The following is a 23,794-nucleotide window of genomic DNA, read 5'->3' as shown; positions in this document are numbered from 1 at the left end:
CAGAAATAAACTGTAGCTGCAATAACATAAATGAACTATATAACGTTTATTAAAATATATAAAAGACAAAATACATATATGCATAATATATCCATGATGAAATATGCATATACAGTATAATAATTATACAATAAAAATGTGTTTACATATATAGATTTTTTTTATACATATAGCAAGATAATTTGCATTAAAACTGGCAGTGGTGATTTTATACTCCCTCCCTCCCTAAACAGGAAACCCCTCAGTCCACATCAGGCCTCCCAGAGGAGGACGTCTCTGTGAAAAGCTTGAGAGCAGCAGCACCTTTACACCTGAGATCCATGTATTGGAAAGGTCTCACACAGAACAACACACCTACTCTGATATACAGTATAGCTTCCTGGGACTTCAACCAACAGCAACAAGAGGGAAAAGGGTGTCCTTCGATCCATTTCTTCCTGGTATTTGTGCCCTTACTGAAAACAGGTAACGATCGCAGCATTCCCAGCAGAATATCCACAAAAAACTTCAAAGCTGTGCCACACGTATTTTGTTATTACACAATAACTTCTGAATACATCCTTCAGGTTCTTTATCATCTGGCATCACACTACACCATTCCTCAGTACATCTAATCTCAGGATATATCTGAATAGCTTGCAAGAGAATAAAAAGATCCTGGACAGAGTGTGAGACTCTCCCGAGGGATGACGACAAGTCGTTTAGACTGGTGTGGTCGCTTGTGGTTGGTCCTGTACAGTTTGAGTCACTGCACACTGAGGGCGGTCATGTCTGGTGGTAATGGTGGTAGTGGTGGTGGTGGTGGTGTTCGTGGTGATGGTGGTGCTCGTGGCGTTGGACCATGGGCACCACAAACCCCGGGCTCCCAGGAGGGCCAGACGCCTGCTCTCTCTCCAGGCTTGGCAGCACATGAGGTTGCTGCTGTGGCTGGGACTGAGGGGTTTTGGTCGGGGACAGGGCCTCCCTGGTTCTGGCCCTCAGGCGCTTACTGTGGCTGTATTGCAAAGGGTGCTGATGGTGGCCAGAGGGTTGGGCTTGGTGCGACAAGTGGTACACATCCTGACCTCCGTGGCCTGCTGAGCTGCCACTGTGCAGCATAGTTTGCAGAGGGGGGTGGTGGCCGTGACATTTAGTGGATTTGCCGCCTCCGCTAACCCCGTTATTTCCTCCGCTTCCTTTGTAGTTTCCTTTGGGCGATTTCAGGAACTGCGTGCCCCTGCTTCGAGACTCTGTGGGGTTGTAGCTATCGCTGATGACCTGTGAGCGGCGCTGGTGAACAACTTGGGGTTCTGGTTCCTGGGAACGGGAGCGGCTCTGGCTCTGGCTCTGGCTCTGACTCTGACTCTGGCTCTGGCTCTGGTTCTGGGAGCTCCGTCCCTGAGGCTCCTGGGCAGGGTAGGCAGGGGTGGTGCCTGAAGTGACAGTGCAGAGACAGGAGGTCAGTTTGTCATTGTAATATAATAATGAAGACTTAATATTGTATATTTAGTACATTCACAACACACAATGAAATGACACGTACCTTCAAATCTGGAGGTGTAGTTCTCTATACCAGCCAGGTCCAGGTAGTGATTCCTCCTCTCTGTGTTCTCATCCACACAGTAATGCTGACCCTCAGTGGCCGGCGCTTCATTGCTCTGCCCTTTGCTGCTAAGAATGGGGGGGAAAAAAAAAAAGTATATAGATATATATATATGTAAGAGTGGCCAAAGATTTCTGACACTATCAATACAATATGCAAATAATCTGTAAGAACTGATTCAACACAAAAAGTATTAATCCTTGGTAGGAACTAACCTGATGTATGCGGACAGTCGTTTGTCAGCTGAGCGCCCCCCCTCCTCCTGGTGACTGCGATCTAAACAGAGAACACAAGAGATCAGAACAGCAATAAAGTGTTCAGCAACATCCAAATTTACAGATGGAGAGATTGGGTTTTTACATAAAACCCACCTCAACCATAACTGTTTGTTACATTTGCTTATTCACATGATCGCATAGGCTTTCACAGTAGTTGATATATTTCAGTGAGTAGCCGATCGGTCCAAAAGTGCATGCAGACCATAACCCAGGCAGAACAAATCTGAAAAATAACCCTTTAACCCTCACTACACTGTACTGAGAATGGTAGGTTTGGGTTTCAGAATCAAAACGATGCCCCAAATCTATACGACAGAGATCATAAATAACTTTCTGTTGTAAAATCCTGTTTTCAATCTCATTTACCTGCTCCTCCTGTTTCTCTTCGGTGGCACCTTGGCTCTGGAGTAACGGTCAGCTTGACGCGCAGAGTCTTGCTCTTGTTGTGGCAGGAGTGATTCACAGAGGCATCCACTACATCGTAGATGGTGTGCATCAGACTGGACATGTCCTTTAGAGACAGGAAGAGCACACTGTTGGTATTTGATCAATACCATCAATACGACTAGTAGTACTCTGCAGTATACTCTACTCCAAGGAGGACAGGGAGAGTTAAGACAGCTACAACATATTCACCTCCTTTGTGACTTTCCCACTGTTGTCAAAGTCATAGAGGGTGAAGATCCATTCCTGACGATTGTCGTCCTCCACGGACACATCACACTCCAAGTCCTTTAGACACAAAGACATGAACTGAATATCTATAATATACATACATACTATAAATGTGCATTTTTGCTGAGCTGAAGACCAAACTAAGCAGTATTTCTCACAACAGGGGGCAGCAGAGTACACAAGATTCACTCCCATACTTCCATCCGCTCTGATCTGAATGCTTGAGTTTTATCTTCAGGCGACTTTAAAGATGTCCACACAAAGCAAAAATAAGCAATGGCAAGAGCTAAGGGGATGGTGCTGAATTTAAAAAATACAATCAGCTGCTTTCACCTTGTGTGGGGGAAACGGAGAGAAGAGAGTGCGAGCCGACAGCCCATCCACTATGACTTTGTATTTCTACCTTCTTCCAGGAAAAATGAGCGCAAACCACTCTCAGTAACAACTTTTTGGCAGTAACATTGATTCAGATGTATCTAGTAACATGGCCATAATTGGAAAAATAAACATCTGGAATATAGGCCCTGCTGCAGGCACAGTGCAGCGCTGACACTGTGTGAAAGCCAGTGCACATTTACAAGGGAGGAGACCCCAGAGAGCTTTACGGTTCTATAACATCTCCCCAGCTCACATATCCAGCAGTGATCACCAAAGGGTAGATCTAAGCACTTCTCAAAAACATCCAAGTCTAAACATTACAATCTATTTTTTCTATTTATTGGTCCCTAAATTCAATCAGGATATGGTCTGGAGCAGTGTCAACATACAGACAGATGTTCTGTGCACGGGTGAGGGGCACACAGTGGTGGCTAGGATAGAGGTTACCCCTCATGCATTTATTTTCGAACCCATGTTTAAATAACTTTCACTCACCGAAACACACAACAGTTTCAACACTCCCAGCTCTGAGTGCATGATTTAGGAGAGACCTTTTTCTGACTTGAAAAGTCCTGTCATGTGAAGCAAGAGCGGTTCACTGTTGAAACAACTGATCTGCACCAGCCACGATGGAGTGGATGATATTGTTTTCACCATGTGAGCTTGTGTGTGTGTATGTCTTGGTCTATAATTTGGGTCAAATTTCAGACTATAGGTCAGTTAAGTCCCAATGGGGACAACATTTGTGTCCCACCAAGTGGAGAAAAACAGATTTTAAGTGTAGGGTTAGGCAAGTAGTGTTGGGGGTTAGGGTCTAAGAAATGAATGCAAGCTTTAACTACTAAGGTTCAAAACATGGTCTCTAGCTTAATTCATCATCTCTTATTTCACATTGCTTGTGCCTCATTTGGTGCTAGATAAATGGGAACTATATGAGGTGTAATTTGTTTTGCACTAAGAAGCATGTAAAGAAATCTTAGTTGCACATTAGTGCAATATGCAGATCTCTTGCAGAACAGCCCTGGAATGGTAATTTAACTCTCGACACACAGCTCATGTAAAACACAATCAGTCACTGCTTACATCCAGACTGATGCGTTTCTTCCCAGTGGCTTTGGAGGCATCTCTGAGTATCTCTCGCTCTCTGTCCTCTGCGTGCAGGTACTGCAGGTAGCTCTCACAGCCTTCAGCTTTCTCCGGAGGAAGAACCACTGTTGATGCAAGAGGAAACATTATAGTTCTGAGCAAAAGTAGTGTTTTTTCTCCTTTTTTCTCTTAAGGAGAAAACTGTAAGGCCTCACTACACCAAAAGCTCACCTTAGATCCCAATTGCGATGTGGTATTCATATATGACAGACCATTCATTCAAATAGAAAAAAATATACTTTTCACCAAAAGTGTGTGCATTAGTGTCTCTTTTTGGCTTTACAAAATGTAACTGTAACATCTTGATATTGGACTTTTGAATGTTCAGACTATGAATACAGATGAGATTATAGAAAGATTTTTAAATGTGCTTGTGATGCCCAGGAATTAACTCAGAACATCTGTCCTGCACGTTTTGCACAATAAACATCAAATAGACTATAATTTTGCAATATCATAACATCTGTAGGCAGATGACAAAACAGCTTTTTTCATCATGCAAAATTACAAAATCATCCTGAAATAACATGCACACTGAACTATATATACCACGTATCATGCTGTGTTATTAATGGAGTCATACATACTAATTTCTCATACATACTAATCTTTCATACAACGTCAGATCTCTTTCCTGAACCATGAAATATTCAAGGATTGTTTTCACACAAAGCTTATCAATGAGTGAAAAGACATCATTCTCCACCTACCCTCTAGGGGACAGTGTTGATCTGTGAATTGTCCTTCCTTCAGCTCACCATTTGAGAACTCCTGGGACAAGGGAAGAGAGGAGAGGAGGAGGAGGAGATGGAGAAGGGGGACGGGGGTTCAGAGATGTAAGTGAATCTACAGTTCAGACCACAGACACAGAGAAAACAAACAGTTCCAGCTAAAGCATTTCCTACTCAGATGAGAGGGAGCGGGCTGGAGGCTCCAGCGCCGCCAAACACTTTGAACATCTGCACGCTTATTGTGTTTCACTGTCTGGGATACAGCGAGCGCAGCCGCAGCCAAGCTTTCAAGATTCCTCCAAGCCCTTCAAATGGACCTCTCACATCCATCAAAAAAAAAAAAAAACCTTAATGCACTTCATCATCTGAGCTCTTTCTCTCTCGCTCTCTCTAGCTGTTTATTCTCATCCTGCCTGACATGGAACCCACTGAGAAGTGTTTGATGGAAGAAGTCCAGAGTTTAGGAAAAAAGAAAAAAGTTTTGTTGTATTTCTCATTGAAAACTTGACTCTGAGTTTATGGTTTATGTAAAACAAACCTCACAATGAGCTCTCAGCAACATGTGTGTATTTATTTTGAATGGAGAATAATTGCCAGATGGAAATTTCCATGCAGATAGGATGGGACTGATTAAATACACAATTCCAATGCCATAAAACAAAAGTGGGGCAGAGGGGGAGGAAGGGGAAAAGGCTCCAGCATCATATGTGAATAATCTATATCCTGCATAAAACAGAACCACAATGTATTCATAACCATCCCAACCATGTGCTAATACAGAGAGTCAAACACACACACACACACACACACACACACACACACACACACAGCCATTCTTACAACTGGATTGTGGAAACAATGAAAATTAAGTGCAGCAAAGGCCCTAAACCACAGGTATTTAAACAACAAATGATTCAACTTATTTACGTCATTCTCAGTCCTCTAAGCTGCTCCACACACTTTGAAATAAAATCTCACCAGACTGAATCAAGGAGGCCCACTAATACGAGACAAATAAAAAACAGATAGATGCTTGAAAACAAAAGAACTCCATGTACCTTCAACAGAGCAGAGGCTCAAGCGAGAGTCGGAACATCTGCATGCGTTTAGGTGAACCAGCCCCCCCCCCATTCCCTCTTCCCCTCTTTCTCAGAGTAATGACAGCGCCAGGGCCTGTGGTTCTATTTAACAATCTTATACCCCGTGATTATTCCTCACTTCTGAGGATGATACCTCCAGCCTGTAATCTAGGCCTTGACCTTCACTGCTGAAGAGGGGAGCTGCTTGAGTCTCAGGGTCAAGGCTCGGACACCTCCCCCTGCAAATTGGCCACCGGAGACACTGAGAGAACACAGCGAAAGAATGGGAGTTGAGCCTCGGGTATATAGAGGAGGAGGAGGAGGAGGAGGAGGGAGCGACACAGAAGAGGGGCAGGAAGTAAAACGGGAGGAATAAAGAATGAAGCGGAGGAAAGAGAGCACAAAGGGGGAAAGGAGGTATTGAAACGTACAAGGAACAAAGATGGAAGGGAGAAATGCAGATAAGAGTGGAGGCAGAGGAGGATGCGGTGTGTTTGAAAAGAGATAGGCCCTATCTATTGCTGACTTCAGTTCCTGGTGGAGGTGGGTTTTCTGGAAGGCGGCTAGGAGAGGTGGAGACGACTGGTACCACTCCCTGAGCCCCAAACAAGCAGCAACCTTAAATCACAGAAATCTAGAGGCGACGGGAACGTTTGTGTGTCCCTATGCATCCGTTTTTTGGGGGGCTTTGTGTAGCCAAGTTGTTGTTTCCCTCCTGCGCTGGATGCTTTCATCTCCTCCTCTTTGTAGCACAGTCCCCTAATGAAGGGCAGTATGTAAGGATGAGGGAGTTCACACAGACACTGTTACGCAGCTCAGAGGAACATCAAAAGCATCCATTGATTCTTCTCATCCTTGTTCCCATGAGACTGCAGAGCAAGGTAGAAGCACCTCCAAATGAAAGACGTGATTCAGCCTCGCCTGTAATGAAATGAAGCCAATAAACCAACTGCCAAAAGACAGCCCGTCTCTAATTAAAATTCAGATATCAGGAGACGTCTTGCTGACTGCACAAGGAGAGGACCTGCGCTTATGTTGAACACATGGCTCGGCTCACCCCACCCCCACCCCCAGCCACCTCCATTACATCCATTTGGGAGAGCTAATGAGAGAGCAAAGCTGGGTCTGACCACAGTCTGCAAGTTTAATGTCGAAACACATGGCATCTCCATCCCCATCGCCCACGGTGTCGGGCTCAAATCTGCCCACCACATGTGTAATTAACTGCACTCTGGCATCTAGCAGCTCTCATTCTTTCACTATCAGATCACAAACGGCTCCGGAGGCCGCCCGAATGTGTTAGCACTTTGGGGGCAAAGCATCCCTTGTTTTCCAACAGTGGCGTATACACCTGAAACCTGTCGTACATACATATCTACTCAGTGTGTGATATTAGGTATTAGGGGGGAGAGAGAGAGAGAGACACAGACACTTCAAGCAGGGTGACAGGGAAATGATAAGGTATTAGATCCTGTTGTCTTTAAAAAGCAGTGCATTGGAAATAAGCGCTGACAGCGTTCCATGTAAACAGGCTCCATCTCCCAGACGTCTTGACATAAGAGACAGACAGAGACGGTGTGTGATGTTTGTTCCTGTTTAATGCAGCGGTTCTGCCAAGCTTCCCTAAAGCCTCAGCCTACTGCCAGACTTTTATGTGGGATAGGGTAACCAGGAGCTTTCATAGCTCCCTACCAGGTGACATCAGACATCCCCCAGCAGCCTCTCTCCCTCTCTCTCTCTCTCTCTCTGTGCCTGCTTACCACCCATCCTCCCACTGGAAAACACTGCACATCTTTGTTTTAACACCCCCCACCCCACCCTTCTCTCTCAAGCTCAGGCCCCTAAATATGTAAGTATAGACACTTCTTTTTAGTCCATTCTTCAAATCATGTGCAGCAAAACTGTTGAAATACTGCATCTTCAAAAACAAGGGAGGCTAACATGAAGATTGTTTACACAGCTCCTCTGGCCTCAGGGTATGAAATATGGCAACTTGATCAGAAGTGTGGATGCGTGTCCGAGTGCAAATATATGCTGGGAAAAAAACACGAAAACAGGATACTGTCTGGAAGCTTCCTCATGTCATTTCAAAGCTTTGTGGTTTTCTGAAATACTTCAAATAGCTTCCTTTTTTATGATAATGCTGTAATTAGCATAAAAATAACTTAGCTGGTGCTTAGTAGGTGCAGCAACTGTACATTCAATTATTAATTTTTTTCCCCCAAAAAAATCCAGCTTCCTTAAATTGTACTGTGCAGTCCATTGTCCAAACCAGGCCAACAATCTCAGTTATTTCCTTTATTTGATGCAGAGGGTGCCTTGGGAGACAAATTGTGGCCAAACAGTGGAAGTTCTCCAGAATGTGCAGTTTCTAGAAATACAAAGTCACCTGGAACTGACTCTTAAGAGGGCGCCACAGGAAAGCCTTGACGACCACCAGCCAACCAGCATCCCTCCTCCCACGGGCCATTAATTGGGGGTGATTGTGGGCGACGCTGATGAAAATGAGGATTGAGAAGTATCACTATAAAGAAAGGAACACCAGTACGTAAACAATCTACATACTCCTCGCCGCAGAATGAAACCAGAGAGGTAGCGTGGCCATTGAGAAATAAAAGCCCTCCATTCCGAGAGAAACCAACTTGGCCTTGACTCAAAACCAGATGTGAGCGGTCATATACTGAGGAGAGGCAGAAGGAGACGAGGGGTGGAGGGTGGGGGAAGGGGCTGAAAATATGGGGAGAGAGAAGGGGGCCGGTTGCACAACTTGTCTCTTCTCCTGCAAGACAGTAAAAGAACAATATGTTGGTCTCTTGACAGCTGAACAGAAAGCCCCCTCTTCTTAAGGCTCGTCAGGCCTCGGTTTTCATTCCAGGTCAGAGTAATTATGGTGCTCAGGAGTCAACAGAGTGCACTGGCCTCACCTAGTATTGAGCTGCAATATTAAAACAAAAAGCGCTGCACATACTTCTGGATCTGAGTTACCCTGCTTATTAAAGTTCATTGTAATTACAATAAAAACACAAGCTACAACCATGTTTTTACTATTCAGTTTATAACCATGTGCTGCTAACATGACTGAGCCAGGGACCCTCAGTAAAGGTTTGGAGCTGTTTCAAGTTCAGCCTCAAAAATCTCAAAATTCTGAATACTTGTCATTTGAGGACAGCTAAAATATGCCTTTCTCCACTAATCAGGGTATTTTATCTATGTATCAGTGTTCCACAACATGTCTGCCTGTGAATGGAAAGGAGATCAGAGCAGAATGCCATCCTGTTATCTGGACTGGCCCTGTGTGGCCGAGATGGCCCAGATATGGCCGTCTCAGGGTAGTGGGACTCACACTGAGGTCAAACAGGAGGCAGAACCTCTCCCCTTGGCAGGACATGAATCAACGGGGTGAAGCCTCTTTGGTACCAGTGTAACAACAGCTGTGAGGAGAGATGAGCGTGCTTGCCTGTCTATGTAAGAGCAGCATGTAAACCACTGAAAGTCACCCGCTCATCTTCAATCAGGAAAGACTATCTGCTAAACTCCACACACCCCTCCAAACCCCTCCTCGACACATCACCGCTCTTTCACTTTGCTCACGACCTGCTGGACGGCATAAACAAAGATTAGCATCGCTGGCTGACCACCCTGCATCTGTCACCGGTGCTGTAATCAGCTCGCCTTCATTAAAGCAGGCTTTGATAGGAGTCCTTCTCTCAGCTGTCACATAGGCAGCTACTGTGGGGACTTGGAAACCATGTGTTTCATACCAGCGAGTGGATTCACACTCCTGAATCTGGGTTAGGCAAATGTATTAAATTATAGACGTAGCAGATCATAACACAGTTCATGTATTTGATGAGTTACTGGAAAGAGGAAAAAAACAAAGTGGTTGTCATGGTTCACTACATCTGAAACACCCAAAAAACTGAAGTAGGTTTTAAAACCTGATGCCACACACATTATGACAGCTCCACAGAGAGCATGTTGCTTTAATTCAGATGTAACTGAGCCTGGTGGTGTAATGCAATAGTCTCTCTGTGGACTTTTATATGACTAGGCTATGTTATATGCGCTCAAAAGTATAATAAAACTGGTTCTTTTAACAGTCACAAGTGACACTGTCTGTTCGTTTTATTCTGTTTTAAAGTTTTAAAACTGGAGACACATATTTAAACACATATTTAAATCTGAAGTTTGAGAAGTGTTTTCAAAGGGTGAAGCCTCCAGTATGTCAAGTCTCACAGCCTCATGCTAAGGCATACAAGGTAAGTAAATATGTTGAATAAAGGCAAATAAACTCAAGTCTATCAATTATTTTTACAGTCAGTTGACAAACCTGTTAGCCCATAAAATAGAGAAAAATGTCCCAGAGCACAAGGTCCTTTTTTTTGTCCGTTGAAAAGTCAAAAGCCCAAAGACATTCAATCCAATTCAAGCTTGAAATTCAGTGTCTCCCCTGAAATTCAGTTTTACTCACCAAAACCCCAAAAATGGTTAGGTGCAAAGACCGGAAAAACACCAGGCCCTCAACAATGCAATAGCAGTGAGCAAAAAACTTCTCTCTCATTAAAGATAATTACAGAGAAATTGTATGTATCAAAATAAGCGGTGTGAACACAGTGACCATGATTAATTTCTGCCCTTTCTGCATCTTCCTTGGCTTGGAGAAAAATTTCATTGTGGCATCATGATATGGAAGTTGTGCCACACGTTATTTCGTTGGCATTTTTTAGAAAATGTTTTTTGGGGGTCCAGTTTTCAACTGGATTGTTCAAATAATCTGTCAATAAAAAAAAAACTAGATGTACATGCATACCAGGCAGGAGACACACAGAACGTATTTTGAACACTCACTCACACCCTGACAAACAACAAAGAGGCGAGCGCGCAAGGCGACGGCATATCAAAGCCAGTGTGGCACAGGCGGTTAGACTCAAACAGGATGTTCCTCTGTTTCTGGCCTCCATGTGAAATTCTGTAAGCTCCCGCGCAGGCCCCTGGCTCTTAAGCCCGGCCAATGGAGAGCGCGTCCAGGCTGATAAAGCTGAGTGGATTTGTTCCACATTCCACAGACCCTTTAAACAACATGGCGGACGTTAGACTGCCAGGTTGTGGTTGAGGTGACGGCGAGCGTCAAGCTGAGCAGTATACCAGGCTCATCAGCTGCAGTGATCTCATATGATTCAGTATAAATCTTCTTTTCAAACTGGTTGTGTGTCAGTTACAGTCACCACTCCACCTTGTCCAGTCCTGCCGGATGACAACTGTTTCACTGTAATCTTCGAGGGCGCTCCTTTTGTGCCGCCTGCTGTACTTCAGAGTCGGGTTTCCAGCCGTCGCTCTATTAGTGACATGTCAGTTATAATTGCTCTCACCTGTGAGATAACCACCGACACCGCTGTTTTCACTGCTCGTTTTGTTAAGCTGCAAGGGATTTGAGTCACAGGTTTGAAAACCCGGCCTGGCAGTTCATAGGGGTGCGGCTCTGTGGTTGGAGGCTGTTGGAGCTACAAGCATTACAGTGCTCCTGCGGGTGACTGAGAAATGTAAACAAACCATGCTGGGGTGGGACAGCTGTACGCCAGTGTGGAGGAGCGGCAACAATGCGTGGACTTAACACAAGTGGTCCCTGACCATCTTTGTCTGATGTGTCACCGCTACCTGTCTTGTTCTGAACACATTCAGGTGAGTGGATTACAAACAAGTCCAGTGGATATTGTCACAATAGCTCTTCTTTAAGTTTGGTCAATTTGCATTTTCTACTATGGTGACTAACACCTTTCATATTCCAACAATTTATCTGTTACTTTACAATTTGAAATGTTTATTGATCACTTTAGCTATTTCAACTATCTGTATAGTTTCTGTATAGGATTTTTAATGAATTTCTCAAGAAATAATACAGAGATCTTTATTTTAAAAATCTGGCATGTGTAGATTGGGGATTACCGTGGATCCAGATCAGGATCTGGATGTATCTGATCTCAATACATGTCTATGCAATATTGTGATAAAGTGGTTAAAACCAAATTGAACTGTTGTTTAGTATATTTCAACATTACTTTCAACAAACATTAACTATCACAAATGTTTATTAATTATTTTAACATTGTTATAGTACTACTTAACTTTCAATGTATTTCTTCATTACTTTAAGCTATGACAACATAGTTATCTGACTATGGCCACTGCTTTTCAGAATTTCAACAGTTAATCCAATATTATAAGTGTGTAAGCCATTTGTCCACTATGTGTAATATAATATCAACCAAGAATGACACACATTTTTAATGTTAGTTGGCTTTTTACCTGCCTCCTTCACACAGATATTTTTTTCAATTGAATTGCAATTTCTATTTGTTACTCGAGTTAGCTGAGTTAAACCACATACCCTCAGGCAAAAGCAAGCACCCTGTGGTGCACAAGTACCTGTCTCTGTCTGTCTCTCTAATCCACAGTGACTCTTCGGCTGCTCATTTAAACCTGAGGCGCTGCTGCTGTTAAAAAGCTTGTGGGTTGGTGGATGAGCGGCACCCTGGCTTTCTGTCATACACCAGGATAAGAACAGGTTCAGGGATAAAGTCAAACCTTCACAGCCCATTAGTTACTGCTCCTTTGGGTGACGGAGAGGTGCAGATCCATATGACTGACCATGATAAGAGGAGCTTATGTAGCCATGACTAATCAGCCAGTAATGTAGCGTGGACTCTCAACACATCCATCTGGGAGGCATATTGAGCAAACGGAGATGAATAGCTGTTGTACTGTACTATTTATTGTTGCCTTCAGTCCTCAGGGGGAAGCAAGCTCACTGGTTAGAGACGGCCAAGTACAGAGTTCAGTGCAGCAGGATGCAACAAATAACCGATGTAGACAGGCGAGCACACAGACAGGGCCTCTAATAACTCATCTGCTATAGGCTTACTATTCTCCTCAACACCTGCCAAACCCCAGGTCCTAGGAGACACCACTTGTTTGCATAATTGGTACTGTTCCTCCTAACAATGAAATATTTAAGGCTTGAGGCCATCCTGCCAACATAGTTTGGGAAAAAATGCCTTGGCTTTGCAGACTGCTGCACAGCTTATTTTTTTCCACAAAATATTTTCAAGCTAACTGACAGAAAAAAAGAGATGGTGTATTTTCAAAGTGTCTGCACCTCTTTTATCTGCCCTCTCTTTCCTCAATGTTGTTGCGTAACTATCTCTGACTGTCCGGTGTTGCCGTCTCCTCCATCTGGTCAGGATTGCCAGTCTCAAAGACCACGAGAATTCTTGACACTGCAAGAACCGGCTTAATTCCAAGCTGTGAAGTTCCTCACAGGCCTGGAACTGGACAGGGGGTCATCCCAGGGTCAACACCAAGTGTTTTCCTGAGGATTCCTAAAAATACTCCCCTGCTGGGCACAGGAAGCAAAGGAGACTCTGCGATCTTCAGACGAAGAGAAGGAAGACTGGATATGTAAAATGGACCATGGCCAAAGGGCCATTGGCTGTAATGCTGTGGCATATGAGACACAACTTCCCATGAAAAAAGAGGTCAAAGTTAAAAGCTGAGGATGAGCAGATGAGGACCAATTACTGATTCATCAAAATCATGCAAAGCTCATTCATAGCTCTGTTGAATAATTCTCAAAGAAAATTACAGGGCGAAAAAATAAAAAGGATATGATGAATTACTTTTGAAATCATGGCAACAAGACAAGAATTTTAAAGCCGCATGATGCAAACCCATGAATTATAATTTTTATTTGTGACACATCACAGAACGATACCAAGCAGAAGATTTTTGAGGCCATGGTTGTTGAAACTGTAACATCTGCCCTTTTTTCCTTTTGGACTGAGGCTGCCATGTGTGCACTTTAGTGACCTGACAGACTGGCTGCGTGTTTCTGAAGCACAGTTCCCCAGTGTGAAATACTGGAACGTAATTCATCCATGGCACAAGCAGAGATCAAAAGGCTATGGTGCAGAGGGCAGCTCAGCTCAGCTCCACCTCCTTCTACAGCTCCGGCTTTTTGTAGCCGAGCGCACAGAGAGCTGCTGCTTTCACGGCCATAATTACTGCAAACCGGTGCTGTGAGACCATGAAAGAGTCTGCACTTAAACACGAGCTTCAGTTAGCTTAGCCTGGCTGCTTGTATATTCTTATCTTATCTCAGGTATAAAGCTACAAGCCTGAAGGAGCCTTGCTCTCTATCACACACACAAGTCTGGGGGTAGTCCACTTAAAAGCACAAAGTGTGACACTTAATGTTTGATAAAGGTTCTTGAAGGCGGATTTATGCTTCAAAAAGCAGAGGGTGTTGAGAGGCACTAACACTTTAAAAGCGATGAGATAATAGGGCACAAACAGGATGGAACGGTTCTAGAAGCTGAGCACATGGTACTGGGGGTAAAAGTTCAGATATTCTGATACACTGGCATTCTTGCAGTGATAGTATCAGTCAGCCCCTATCAACACGAAGAGGTAGGTGCTGGTGATACATCAAGACATTGCAGAGGTACTAAAGTTTTACCACCAACTTTCAAAAGAAGATTTTCTTTGACATTTTTTTCTTACTTTTCAACACTATTTGGTCCACTGTCAGCCAAGACCTTTTCTTTTTAAATGAAACTATAAGCTGTAAAGTCCTTCCAGAGAGATACAATGAAATAAAATCCATATTTATAAGGGTGCGTAGTCTTCGTGAAGTCCCATATGAGCAGATGGTGTCTCTGAAAGGTTCTCGGTAAAGCGGGGGCAGGAGTCGCGGAGAGAAACTGCTGTTTATTTGAAATGAGTCTTTAGGTAAACATGTTACATGGCACACAGGGCCAGGTCAGCTTTTGAAGTGGACGGGTTCAGGAAAGAAATGGGTGGGGGGAAGAAAAGAAGGCTGCCTTCAGAGGAAATGAGAACAGTGGCCTCTTTCAGCACTATTTCATCCTCTTCCTCCCTTTCTGTTACATATAGAAAGAGCACAAAAGGTGTTGAGTATATAAACCAACCCAGAATGTGAGAACCGCCGGGTTCTTATTTCATCTGAACACATGCGAAGAACCCTTCTGAAACCATTTATATCCCAAATTAAATTCCCCCTGAAAAATTACCACCCATGACAAAAATAAACCACTTCCTTTTATTGGAGACCCATTGAGGGTTTTGATGACGGGAACAGGTTTGTGTAACAAAAGCGAGTTTGCAGCCATTCCCCAGCGGAGTGGAATGTGATGTGCAGAAGGAGGGCTGGGCCTGGGCTGTCTGCAGAGCCCGGATCCGAGCTTTGAAGCCGCTAGTGTGTTTCAACAGCTAACCACTTTCAGATGGGACTGTGGCGTTTTATGAGCTGAGTAATAGCGATACCTACACATGTGCAGACTTGGGGTCCCAAAGAGGGGGAGGCTCAGCTCACAGCAGAGAGAAAAGATGCCTAGTTTCCTCAGGGGTCTGGGTTTGGGTGTGTTTGATAAATCTTGTGCTATATGGCATTCTTCATGTGAAATTCTATCAAAAGAAGATGGATAGTGCGTAAAGTCTGATCACCTAGCTCTGCAATAAATTCCACATTTTTTCCGAGGTGAGCATGAACATCAAATGAATTTAAGGTACCAGCTCCTTCTACGGCAAAAAACACTTCCCTGCTTTGAAACACTTTGAAAAGAAGCAGAACGTTATCCTCAAAAAGCAGCATCACAACAATGAGGAATGCCAGCAGCTCTGGGTACCCTACACTTTTTTTTTTGGAAGCCAGGGTTTGTGGTGTGTGCGGTGTTCCACTCCCCAGCCTCAAACCTAACAGGGCGTCAGGTTCAGGAATGTAGAGCAAGGATGAAGTTTCGAAGCTTTCACGGGTGACTCTGAAGGCTGTTTAGCGAGAGAAAGTGAATGGAAGTGCATCACAATATGAGCAGCGTATACAAGGAACCTCAAAAACATCACATCATATTTACGTTTTTGCTCTGGTGTTGCTGTCCTCACTTTGCTCTGTCCTTTTCTATTTCAGTCTTTCTCACGCAAACACAAAAAGTATAGGTATTCATGTCTAAGATTTATAGCTATCAGCGCATTGTGCTGAGAGCGACTTCAGTTTCCCCCCGAACGTGTATTGTGGAATATACAGTGTGTCAGCATCTGACCTTTGTGGAGTCCATCTCAAGTTTCCACTGGCTGAATTTATGGGATAACAAACTTGCGTCCAAAAGAGGAATCCCCTGTCCTCTTTAAGCAAATAAGCAAAACCTCAGTCTCTCTTTCAATCTGCAAATATTTAAAGAAACAAAATATTGAACAAAAATAGACCTGCAATGTCTCGTCTGATAATGTTTTAGTTCCACTTGGAATCTAAAGCATCCTCTGTCCTCATCAGGAAGGACTCAGGATTTGAATACCTACCTCGTATTTAATTTAAAAAATGTAATCAATTTACAACGGCTGTAATGACAGTGTATAATAACACCACCAACAACCATAACTGAAAAAATATAATATTCCCTTGGCTGCTCTAAGGTTTGCGAAATGAAGTCCACTTGGAAAAGAGCTAAAGCATTCTAAGGGGAACAGGGGTTTATGTGGAAACATACCTTACACACTAAAATGTAATAACCTTTGAGTCTCCCGGTGTTTTACTTGGCTGGAAGAAGCACAAGATCAAACACAGACTTGGATCCAGCAGCCTTTGCCAAAAATGTCAGCGCTAAGCACTGGGCTCCAGCTTCAGGTATTTTCTTTCTCCTGGCAAGGAGCGAGAGAGAAGACATATACCAGGGTTAACCCTCAACGGGGTTGCCCCCGAACAGCCACCAGCACACTCATCACGCAGAGGAAGTGAGGTCTCCCCGCTGTCATCGGTGACCATGCACATCTGGGTCATGCAGTGTCAACCTGGGATGGGCGACGTTAAGGAAGTTCTCATACTCTCAAATAATTGCATTTGTAATGACTCGCTGCAAACAGGTTCTGTGGAGCTATAAACAGATCTCTGTGAAGCACCAGAACAGATATCTCATAAATATCATAAAAAGCAGTGACAAGGAGTGAGCGACTTCAAAGTGGCAATCATGGGGCTGAGATATCGCTGAAGGAGGCAGAGCTTCTTTCCATATGTCTGCAGATAAGAGCTCCAATAATGAAGGAAGGGGAGCGACTGTCATTCCTCTTCTACTTTGAACTGTAGGAGAAATTTTAATTATCATATATGCCCTGAAGTGCAGTATAACCGACAGCATGGGATATCTGCTTTTCTGGTAAAACAGCAGTTGTCACAACGTTGTCTCTTTACAACCAGAGAGCCTGTCAACAAGCAGTATAGTTGTGTATATCTATTATGGCATTTTGTTGCAGAGTGCCAAAAATTGGATAGGGTTCACGTTTTTTTTTACCAGAACACACTGTGTTGCACCTCTGCTGCACAGCAAAATTGCTTGGAGCGGGTCATCCACCAGAAGGTTGGCAGTTCGATTCCCAGCTTCTTCCTCTGATGGGTGTGATGGCAGTTTGTGAGATAGGAAAGTCGCAGCATATGGTAGCTGTTACTGTCAAGTGCTGAGTGTGGTCAATATGAGTAGAAAAGAGCTATATAAATACTGAATTTGGAGATGGAGGATCGCGAAAACGGATTCTTATTTTTGGACATCATCAGGCTGTTTCCATGTTTCCAGGCTTTTGCTATGGTAAGCTGCTGTGTCGTCATATGTACTGTGACATGATATGACAGTGGTATCAGTCTCCTGATTGAAGTCTCAGCAAGAAAATAACTAATTCTTTAAAGACAATGTTTAGGTTACAAACAGTGTGAAATGGGCAACTGCCTCAGGTTCTCTGTGTAACCAGTATGTATGTATCTGATTCTATAACTGCAGATTAGTTTAGTAAAAGGCATCATAGCTGCAGAACATGAACCAAATTATCATATTATATATAGGTGGCTCCAATAGTTCATGTTGTTCAAGGTTAATGCAGTTTGTGATTTGTGCCAAATCCTTGTGAACCCCTGTGTGATGGCTCTTTGATTCGTCCTGACGGCCAGAGAGAGCCCTTTGCTCTCTTCACCATCACAGCAACCGGCTTCAAAGTCCCTTCCCACAGTATAAATATCCTCAGAAAAATAAACATCCAATCCGCCTGCAGTGTTCTAATGTCTTTCTCCATTAGGCAAAGGCCACACAAACCACCTCTCACTCACTCACTCACTCACTCATTCACTCACAAACATAGAGAGAGAGAGAGGGACTCGGCCTCTGACTCACAAGCGAAGCCATGTGGTGACACACACTTCGACACTCCAACATGAAAGAATGGCTAAAACAAGCACCTCACACAAGTGACGTGTGTTGACGCCGATCAGGTGATGATGTTTACACGGCTGTGGACAAACTGGAACCAACATTGAGGGGAAAAGTTTTCAGAAAAGTGGTGCGATTTGCTGGTTTCACACTTGTTAGAAGTTTATGTAGAAGGAAAGGTGAGATCAATGGTCAGCTCCTGACCAAACAATGCAGTGGACAAGGCGGATGAGGCTCTCCATTACGCCCCTTCCCCCCACTACCTTTAAAGCCCCTCAAATATCTCTCCCAAGAAAAAAAAAACACACACTTAAACCCACCACTCCTCCCCTCATCTTCCCCCCTCTTTTCCTACTCCCCGCCACCCTCTCTCACCCCCTTCCCACCACAGCCCCTCTCCGTGCTCCAGGATTTTGCTGTACAAACCAGGAACAGATGTCTGCCGGGGCCGTGCTGAAAGACCCCGCTGTTCTGGATGCCAGCCACATGCTTTTCATTCAGAGATGAAGGCTCACAGCTCGCCTTCTTGTGAAGCCAATTTCAAAAAAAAAAAAAAAGGAGGGGTGGAAAAAAACAAACTCTCCAAATGCCTTCAAGTCCCTTCAAAAAGCAAGACATGCTGTATACAGTATGAGCACACCTTTCTGTGTCCTCTCCACTGTGTATAGCGCTCCGTGGTCGTGCTGCAGCGGTGACAGGCTTTTTATTGTCACTGGTGGATGCGGCAGAGGCGGTAGAGAAAAGTCATGGGATGCTGTTGACGAGAATGTGTCTTGAAGTGCTGCACGATTACGTCCCACTATACGCACACACTCAAAACCAAAAAGCAATTACCTCAGTTTTCAACTTGTGGCTGTGTATTGAAAAATAAAATGTCATTTAGGGCCACGGCCTTAAGATTACACAGATATCCCGTTGTCAGCTCCAAATCAAATACTGCCAATTCAAAATTAACACGGTGACGAGAAGATATGCCCGAATGCCCAGTGGTGAAAATGTCCAAACAAAACATCCATTTTATGCTGGATTGCCAAATGAGGACTTTTATATAAGGGGAAACTCTTATTCACAGATTCCAAATGAAAGTTAAAAAAACATTAGCTTACAATTAGTTTAGTGAGCTGCTTGGGAACTCTGCTCTTAAACCTAATTTATTATTGTGGGGGTGAAGACTATGTAACTCTCTGTAAGTCAAAATGAATTTACGTCTTGAAACTTTTGGCACACTCACTCCGCTCAGGCCAAGTCTGTGGGAAGTTTTGAGACAAAAGATGGTGCTGAAAGGCTGAATTAGGCTGTCACTATTTGGGCATCCAAGCATGTCTGTTTGAAGCTCCGAAATGAAGCACTGTAGTCTTGTGCGTGTGTGAGGGTGAGGGTCTGGACTGTTGATGTGTTGACGTTTCCAGAGGTGAAACACAGTGAACCTTCACGGAGCTCTTCCACTAATGAACACGGGTTTGGATCGGTACAAGGTTTGGGGTTTTTCTGCATTTAACATATTCAACTACACAGTAAGCTTTTTTGGACGAAAGGGACAGCTACACTTTGGACCAGCACTTTGATCTCACCTGTAATATTCCTACATTACACCAGGTGGGGGTTAGGTAAGACAGGTACGTCTTGTCTTGAACATCTGCAGAGAGGTGTCAAAACCTTGATGACTGCAGCCAGGATGAGACGTGTCTTACATCATGCTCTCTTTGTCCACTCATGCTACACTTAAAGGAGGCTATAGGATTACACACTGAGGGCAACCTGCCAGCTGAAATCCTGGATCATGGTTTGCAGCAATATTAATAATTAAACAATCCTTTTGCATCTTTTGATCTTTTGTTGCTAAAATGCTGCAAAGCGTGGAAAGCTTGCTGGATACAAACAGCTACTTTGTCATGGAGACTCGTGATTTCGATTTAGAACAATGTTGGGCACGAGCTCTCTTGGCCCTTGTTTGTTGTTGTTTTTCTTCCCGGTAGTGCTCCATCCCTCGGCCCATCCCCCAGGACAGGGCAGGGGGGATCGAGGGGTGAGGATTCGGAGGCTCCACTGATATCAGAGCCCTTTTATAACTCACAGCTCCGCGCTTTGAAGTCGCAGCCAGACAGCTCAGGAATCCTACTCCCCCGTTTGACAATGAGGAGGGGGATGGTCAGAGCTAAACAGTGTGTTTGGCCAATCTGCTCCTATATGAAATTATACGAAATTTCAACTGTCCCTGCAGCCAGGACTGAGCGGAGGAACCGCTGTCTGCTGAGAGCCACATGCTGAAATGCTCGGGGGGGAGGACATGTTAATCTACAAACTTCAAATCCCCTAAATAAAATGATATTGCTTCTGTTTCCTGTTTGACTTGGACTTGTTTTATTATGGTCTAAACCCCAGAGAACAATTATATCTGGAAAAGTGACAATGTAATTCCATCCTATAGCAAATAATTAATTCACAGTATGTGGGATCAAACAGGGAAATTACTGGTTGTACAGCAGAGATTAATTATATCTATATTAAATGGGAAACTCAACATCCCTGGGGACATAATGTGTCCTTATATTAGTGTAGGTGTAGGCTCATTTCCAACAGCATGAATAGAGCTGTCACTGTCTAAAAGCAGCCAGTCACATACTGAGTTGGAAGCATATATCATCACAGTATCAATTTCCCACACACTGGGGTTTGTGGAATTTCACACTTAGAATCAGGGCAGCAGGTAACCAATATTTCCATTGTCAATTCATCTATATGGAATTTATTATTAAGAGTAGAGTCTGAACAATTCAGATTTTTGCCAGGGAAATACTTATCAAAATATTTGGGAGTAAAACATTTCCTATACCGATATATCTAAAAACATATATATTTTGAGATTGTAATCAAATGATGACAAAGATATGTAATTGAGAGTTTATATTTTACAGTTTGACCATATGTGATGAATAACTGTAATTCAAGTACTATAAAGAAATATAGAATCAGGCGATAAATCGGTCGGACTCTGATAAAGTTTCCAAAAGTAGCAAAAAAACCACCTTAAACTTTCCTTATGTCCCAAGTGACATATTCAAATATCAAATTGTGTCCAAACATGAGCCCTAAACCCAAACATAATAAGTTTAGTGTCACATAAAGCAGAGAAAAGTCATCTCTCATATATATGAACAAACATTTAACTCAGTACCAGAGCAGCATGAATGATGGTGAAAATAATGGAGTTAATGGAAAGGCAGAAAAACAGTTTCCATGTTTCTTTCTGACACAAAAATATGATTTTCTGTCACAATTAACCATTAAAACCCATAAAGACCAATATGTGATATAACAGAGGTGACTGCATTCTGTTCTTTCCAGCTGCTGCTCACCAATCTTGAGTTAAAGCTGGTTGGAAGGAGCTGCTTAGTTTGATGCTGATAGAATGAGCCTCTAATGACACTGTATAAATCAGGGGCATGACTTTGATAGTGGTGAGGGTGGGACCCACCTACTAATAGGAGCCAAGCTTTTGCCTTTGGTGGTTTCCCTTCAGGGGAGTGTGAACTCAGACTCCTCTGAAGCAGAGCAGAGTTTCCTCTCAAGTCTTTTAATTTGCCACAAGTGGGCGGTTTACAATCCTGATATAATCCATAACTCCTCCACCATTACAACCACCCACCTCACTGATCGTCACTGCCTCAGTGTGAACTTTTCTGTCTGAGAGCTCGGCCACTCTCGTACCCCTCAAAAGCGACACACTAATTGAAGTGATGTAATGTTATGCCACAGAGGGCTGCCCACTGGGAGCCGCACTAGAATGGGAGGCATTGAGGAAAAAGACACAGCCCTGAGTCATGATGCCAGCAGCCACAAGAGCAAACTTTTTATCCCCTCAGTCTGAGACGTGACTACCTTTCCATCCTGCCTCTGAGTGAGAGTGAGAGTGAGAGTGAATGTGTGTGTGTGTGTGTGTGTGTGTGTGTGTGTGTGTGTGTGTGTGTGTGTGTGTGTGTGTGTGTGTGTGTGTGTGTGTGTGTGTTGCCAAGCCACTTCACACATGGGGCTCATGGCTGTCATAACCCATCCAGTGATGCTGGCAGGGGAATAACCGCTGTAGTGTTGTGCCGGAGCCAGACATGACAGAATGAACATCAGCCTACAACTGAGCAGAGACACCAGCGTGTCGTCACACATGAGCGTGAATAGTTTGTTTCCCGTTCGAGTCAAGAAGCTCTGCAGCTCATCTCTCAGGGAAAGGTAAAGGGGATGTAACAGCTGCAGCAAGACAACAGCTTGATAGATTCATCCTATCAGCAAATGAACACACATACTCTTACACACACACAGTCCAGACTTCAGAGGACACTACACTGACTTGTATTTCCTGGAGACTTACTCTACTTTAACCATACTTACTACTTGCCTTATCTTTATTCTAACCTTAACCTTAACCTAACCCTTTAATATGATTTATTTTATGGGAACTGAATAATGTCAATCTATAAATAGGTCACAACAACATCAATAATAATTGAACCACACACACTCACACCTTTTTTCCAACAATGAGTTTTGTCCATGCTACTCTTAAACAAACATGAGTGAAGAAGCACAAGATCAAAAAAAGATCTTTCCTAAACAGTGAAGAGAATTTACTTTTTATTTTCATTTAATTTCATGTTTTTCTTTGTAGTCAGTCACTGGAATTAGTTTCCACAAAGTCTAAAAAATCGGCAAAGGAACTGTGTCATTTAATTTCCCTCAAAACAATGGATCAAAACAAGCTCTTTTCTTGCTTGTGATCAGCTGAATGAAGACGAAAATAAATATGTGAAACGGTCTGATACCTGCATGTTCTTCAGCTTGTGATCCGTCGTGTTGTACCTCTCACACTCCTCCATCCCTTTGCGCAGGAAAGCGTTCACAACGAAACTGTCTCCTGAGATATGAAGAGAAATAAATCCCATTGATCAGCAGGGATCAGTCTCAAATCAAAAGATTTAGTTTATCATTATCTATAGACCTTCATCGTAATGAATGATCGATCCTCACCTTCAGGGTTTTCTCTGCGCTTACACGCTTCAGGTCCAGATAATCAGGGAACAGATGCAGAGCAGAGAAATGTTAGGTTTTTTGTGAGATCAAAATATAAATATAAAATAAAAATATATATTTTGAATTTGCAACGTTGAGTGATTCAAGCTGCATCCTCTCTTACCGTGTTTGGACTGAAGTTTGCCCATGTTGAAGTCTCTCTTCCCGGGATCGATAAAGGTATACTCCGAAATCGGACGCGGATGAAACAGTCACTGGCTCAACATGGTCACATTGTGTTTGTTTGGCACGAAAAAATCTCCAACTTCATCCAGAGGCGGGTCGTTAAATGTCCTCTTCATTGAAGCATCGGTTGTCTCCGTGCAGAGATGAGATACGTGTGTGAAACAGGGAGCAGGATACAGGATCAGTGTGTAAGTGTATCCGGACTTCACTTCAGTCCAACTGAACATTGACGCGCTCCGATCAGCGGCACACAGAGGAGCGTGCGTAAAGACGCGCAAAACATGGAGGGAACTTCCGGTTCAGTTTTTATGGAGAAAAATAAAACACCTGATTTATGACAGTTCTGCAACCAGCTAATGAGCAATAAAACGAGTCAAAAAATGGGGAGAGGTGTATTGGAGGCATATTTATGGAATAATGA

General features: G+C 43.5%; 1 protein-coding gene across 2 annotated transcripts; it reads right to left on the bottom strand.

Moving 5' to 3' along the window:
- Positions 1-292: 292 nt before the first annotated feature.
- nkd2b (NKD inhibitor of WNT signaling pathway 2b) lies at positions 293-23,588 on the bottom strand. 2 transcript variants are annotated; one of them, XM_020092574.2, is made up of 10 exons: positions 23,312-23,588; positions 23,146-23,172; positions 22,941-23,032; positions 4,770-4,830; positions 3,997-4,124; positions 2,497-2,592; positions 2,227-2,371; positions 1,798-1,858; positions 1,523-1,650; positions 293-1,412 (listed from the first exon to the last, which is right to left on the bottom strand). In XM_020092574.2, exons 1-10 carry the CDS (start codon positions 23,334-23,336, stop codon positions 766-768), a joined length of 1,410 nt encoding a protein of 469 aa, XP_019948133.1. In that variant the 5' UTR covers positions 23,337-23,588; the 3' UTR covers positions 293-765. The 2 variants fall into 2 exon arrangements, with proteins under 2 accessions (XP_019948133.1, XP_019948134.1); XM_020092575.2 differs by having other exon boundaries at positions 1,523-1,647; positions 23,312-23,474.
- Between the last annotated feature and the right edge of the window lie 206 nt (positions 23,589-23,794).

The sequence above is a fragment of the Paralichthys olivaceus genome, chromosome 13 (genome assembly GCF_024713975.1).
Source record: "Paralichthys olivaceus isolate ysfri-2021 chromosome 13, ASM2471397v2, whole genome shotgun sequence".
Taxonomy (NCBI): domain Eukaryota; kingdom Metazoa; phylum Chordata; class Actinopteri; order Pleuronectiformes; family Paralichthyidae; genus Paralichthys; species Paralichthys olivaceus.
The sequence above is the reverse complement of the archived record's forward strand: the minus strand, read 5'-3'. Positions and strand labels throughout refer to the sequence as shown.

Excerpts from the sequence above, each read along its gene's own strand:
- nkd2b (XM_020092574.2), bottom strand. The coding sequence starts at position 23,336 with ATGGGCAAACTTCAGTCCAAACACG. Across the intron at positions 2,372-2,496 it reads GTGGGAAAGTCACAAAGGAG|GACATGTCCAGTCTGATGCA; the intron begins GTGAATATGTTG and ends CTGTCTCTAAAG. Across the intron at positions 1,859-2,226 it reads AAGAGAAACAGGAGGAGCAG|ATCGCAGTCACCAGGAGGAG; the intron begins GTAAATGAGATT and ends TTCTCTGTTTAG.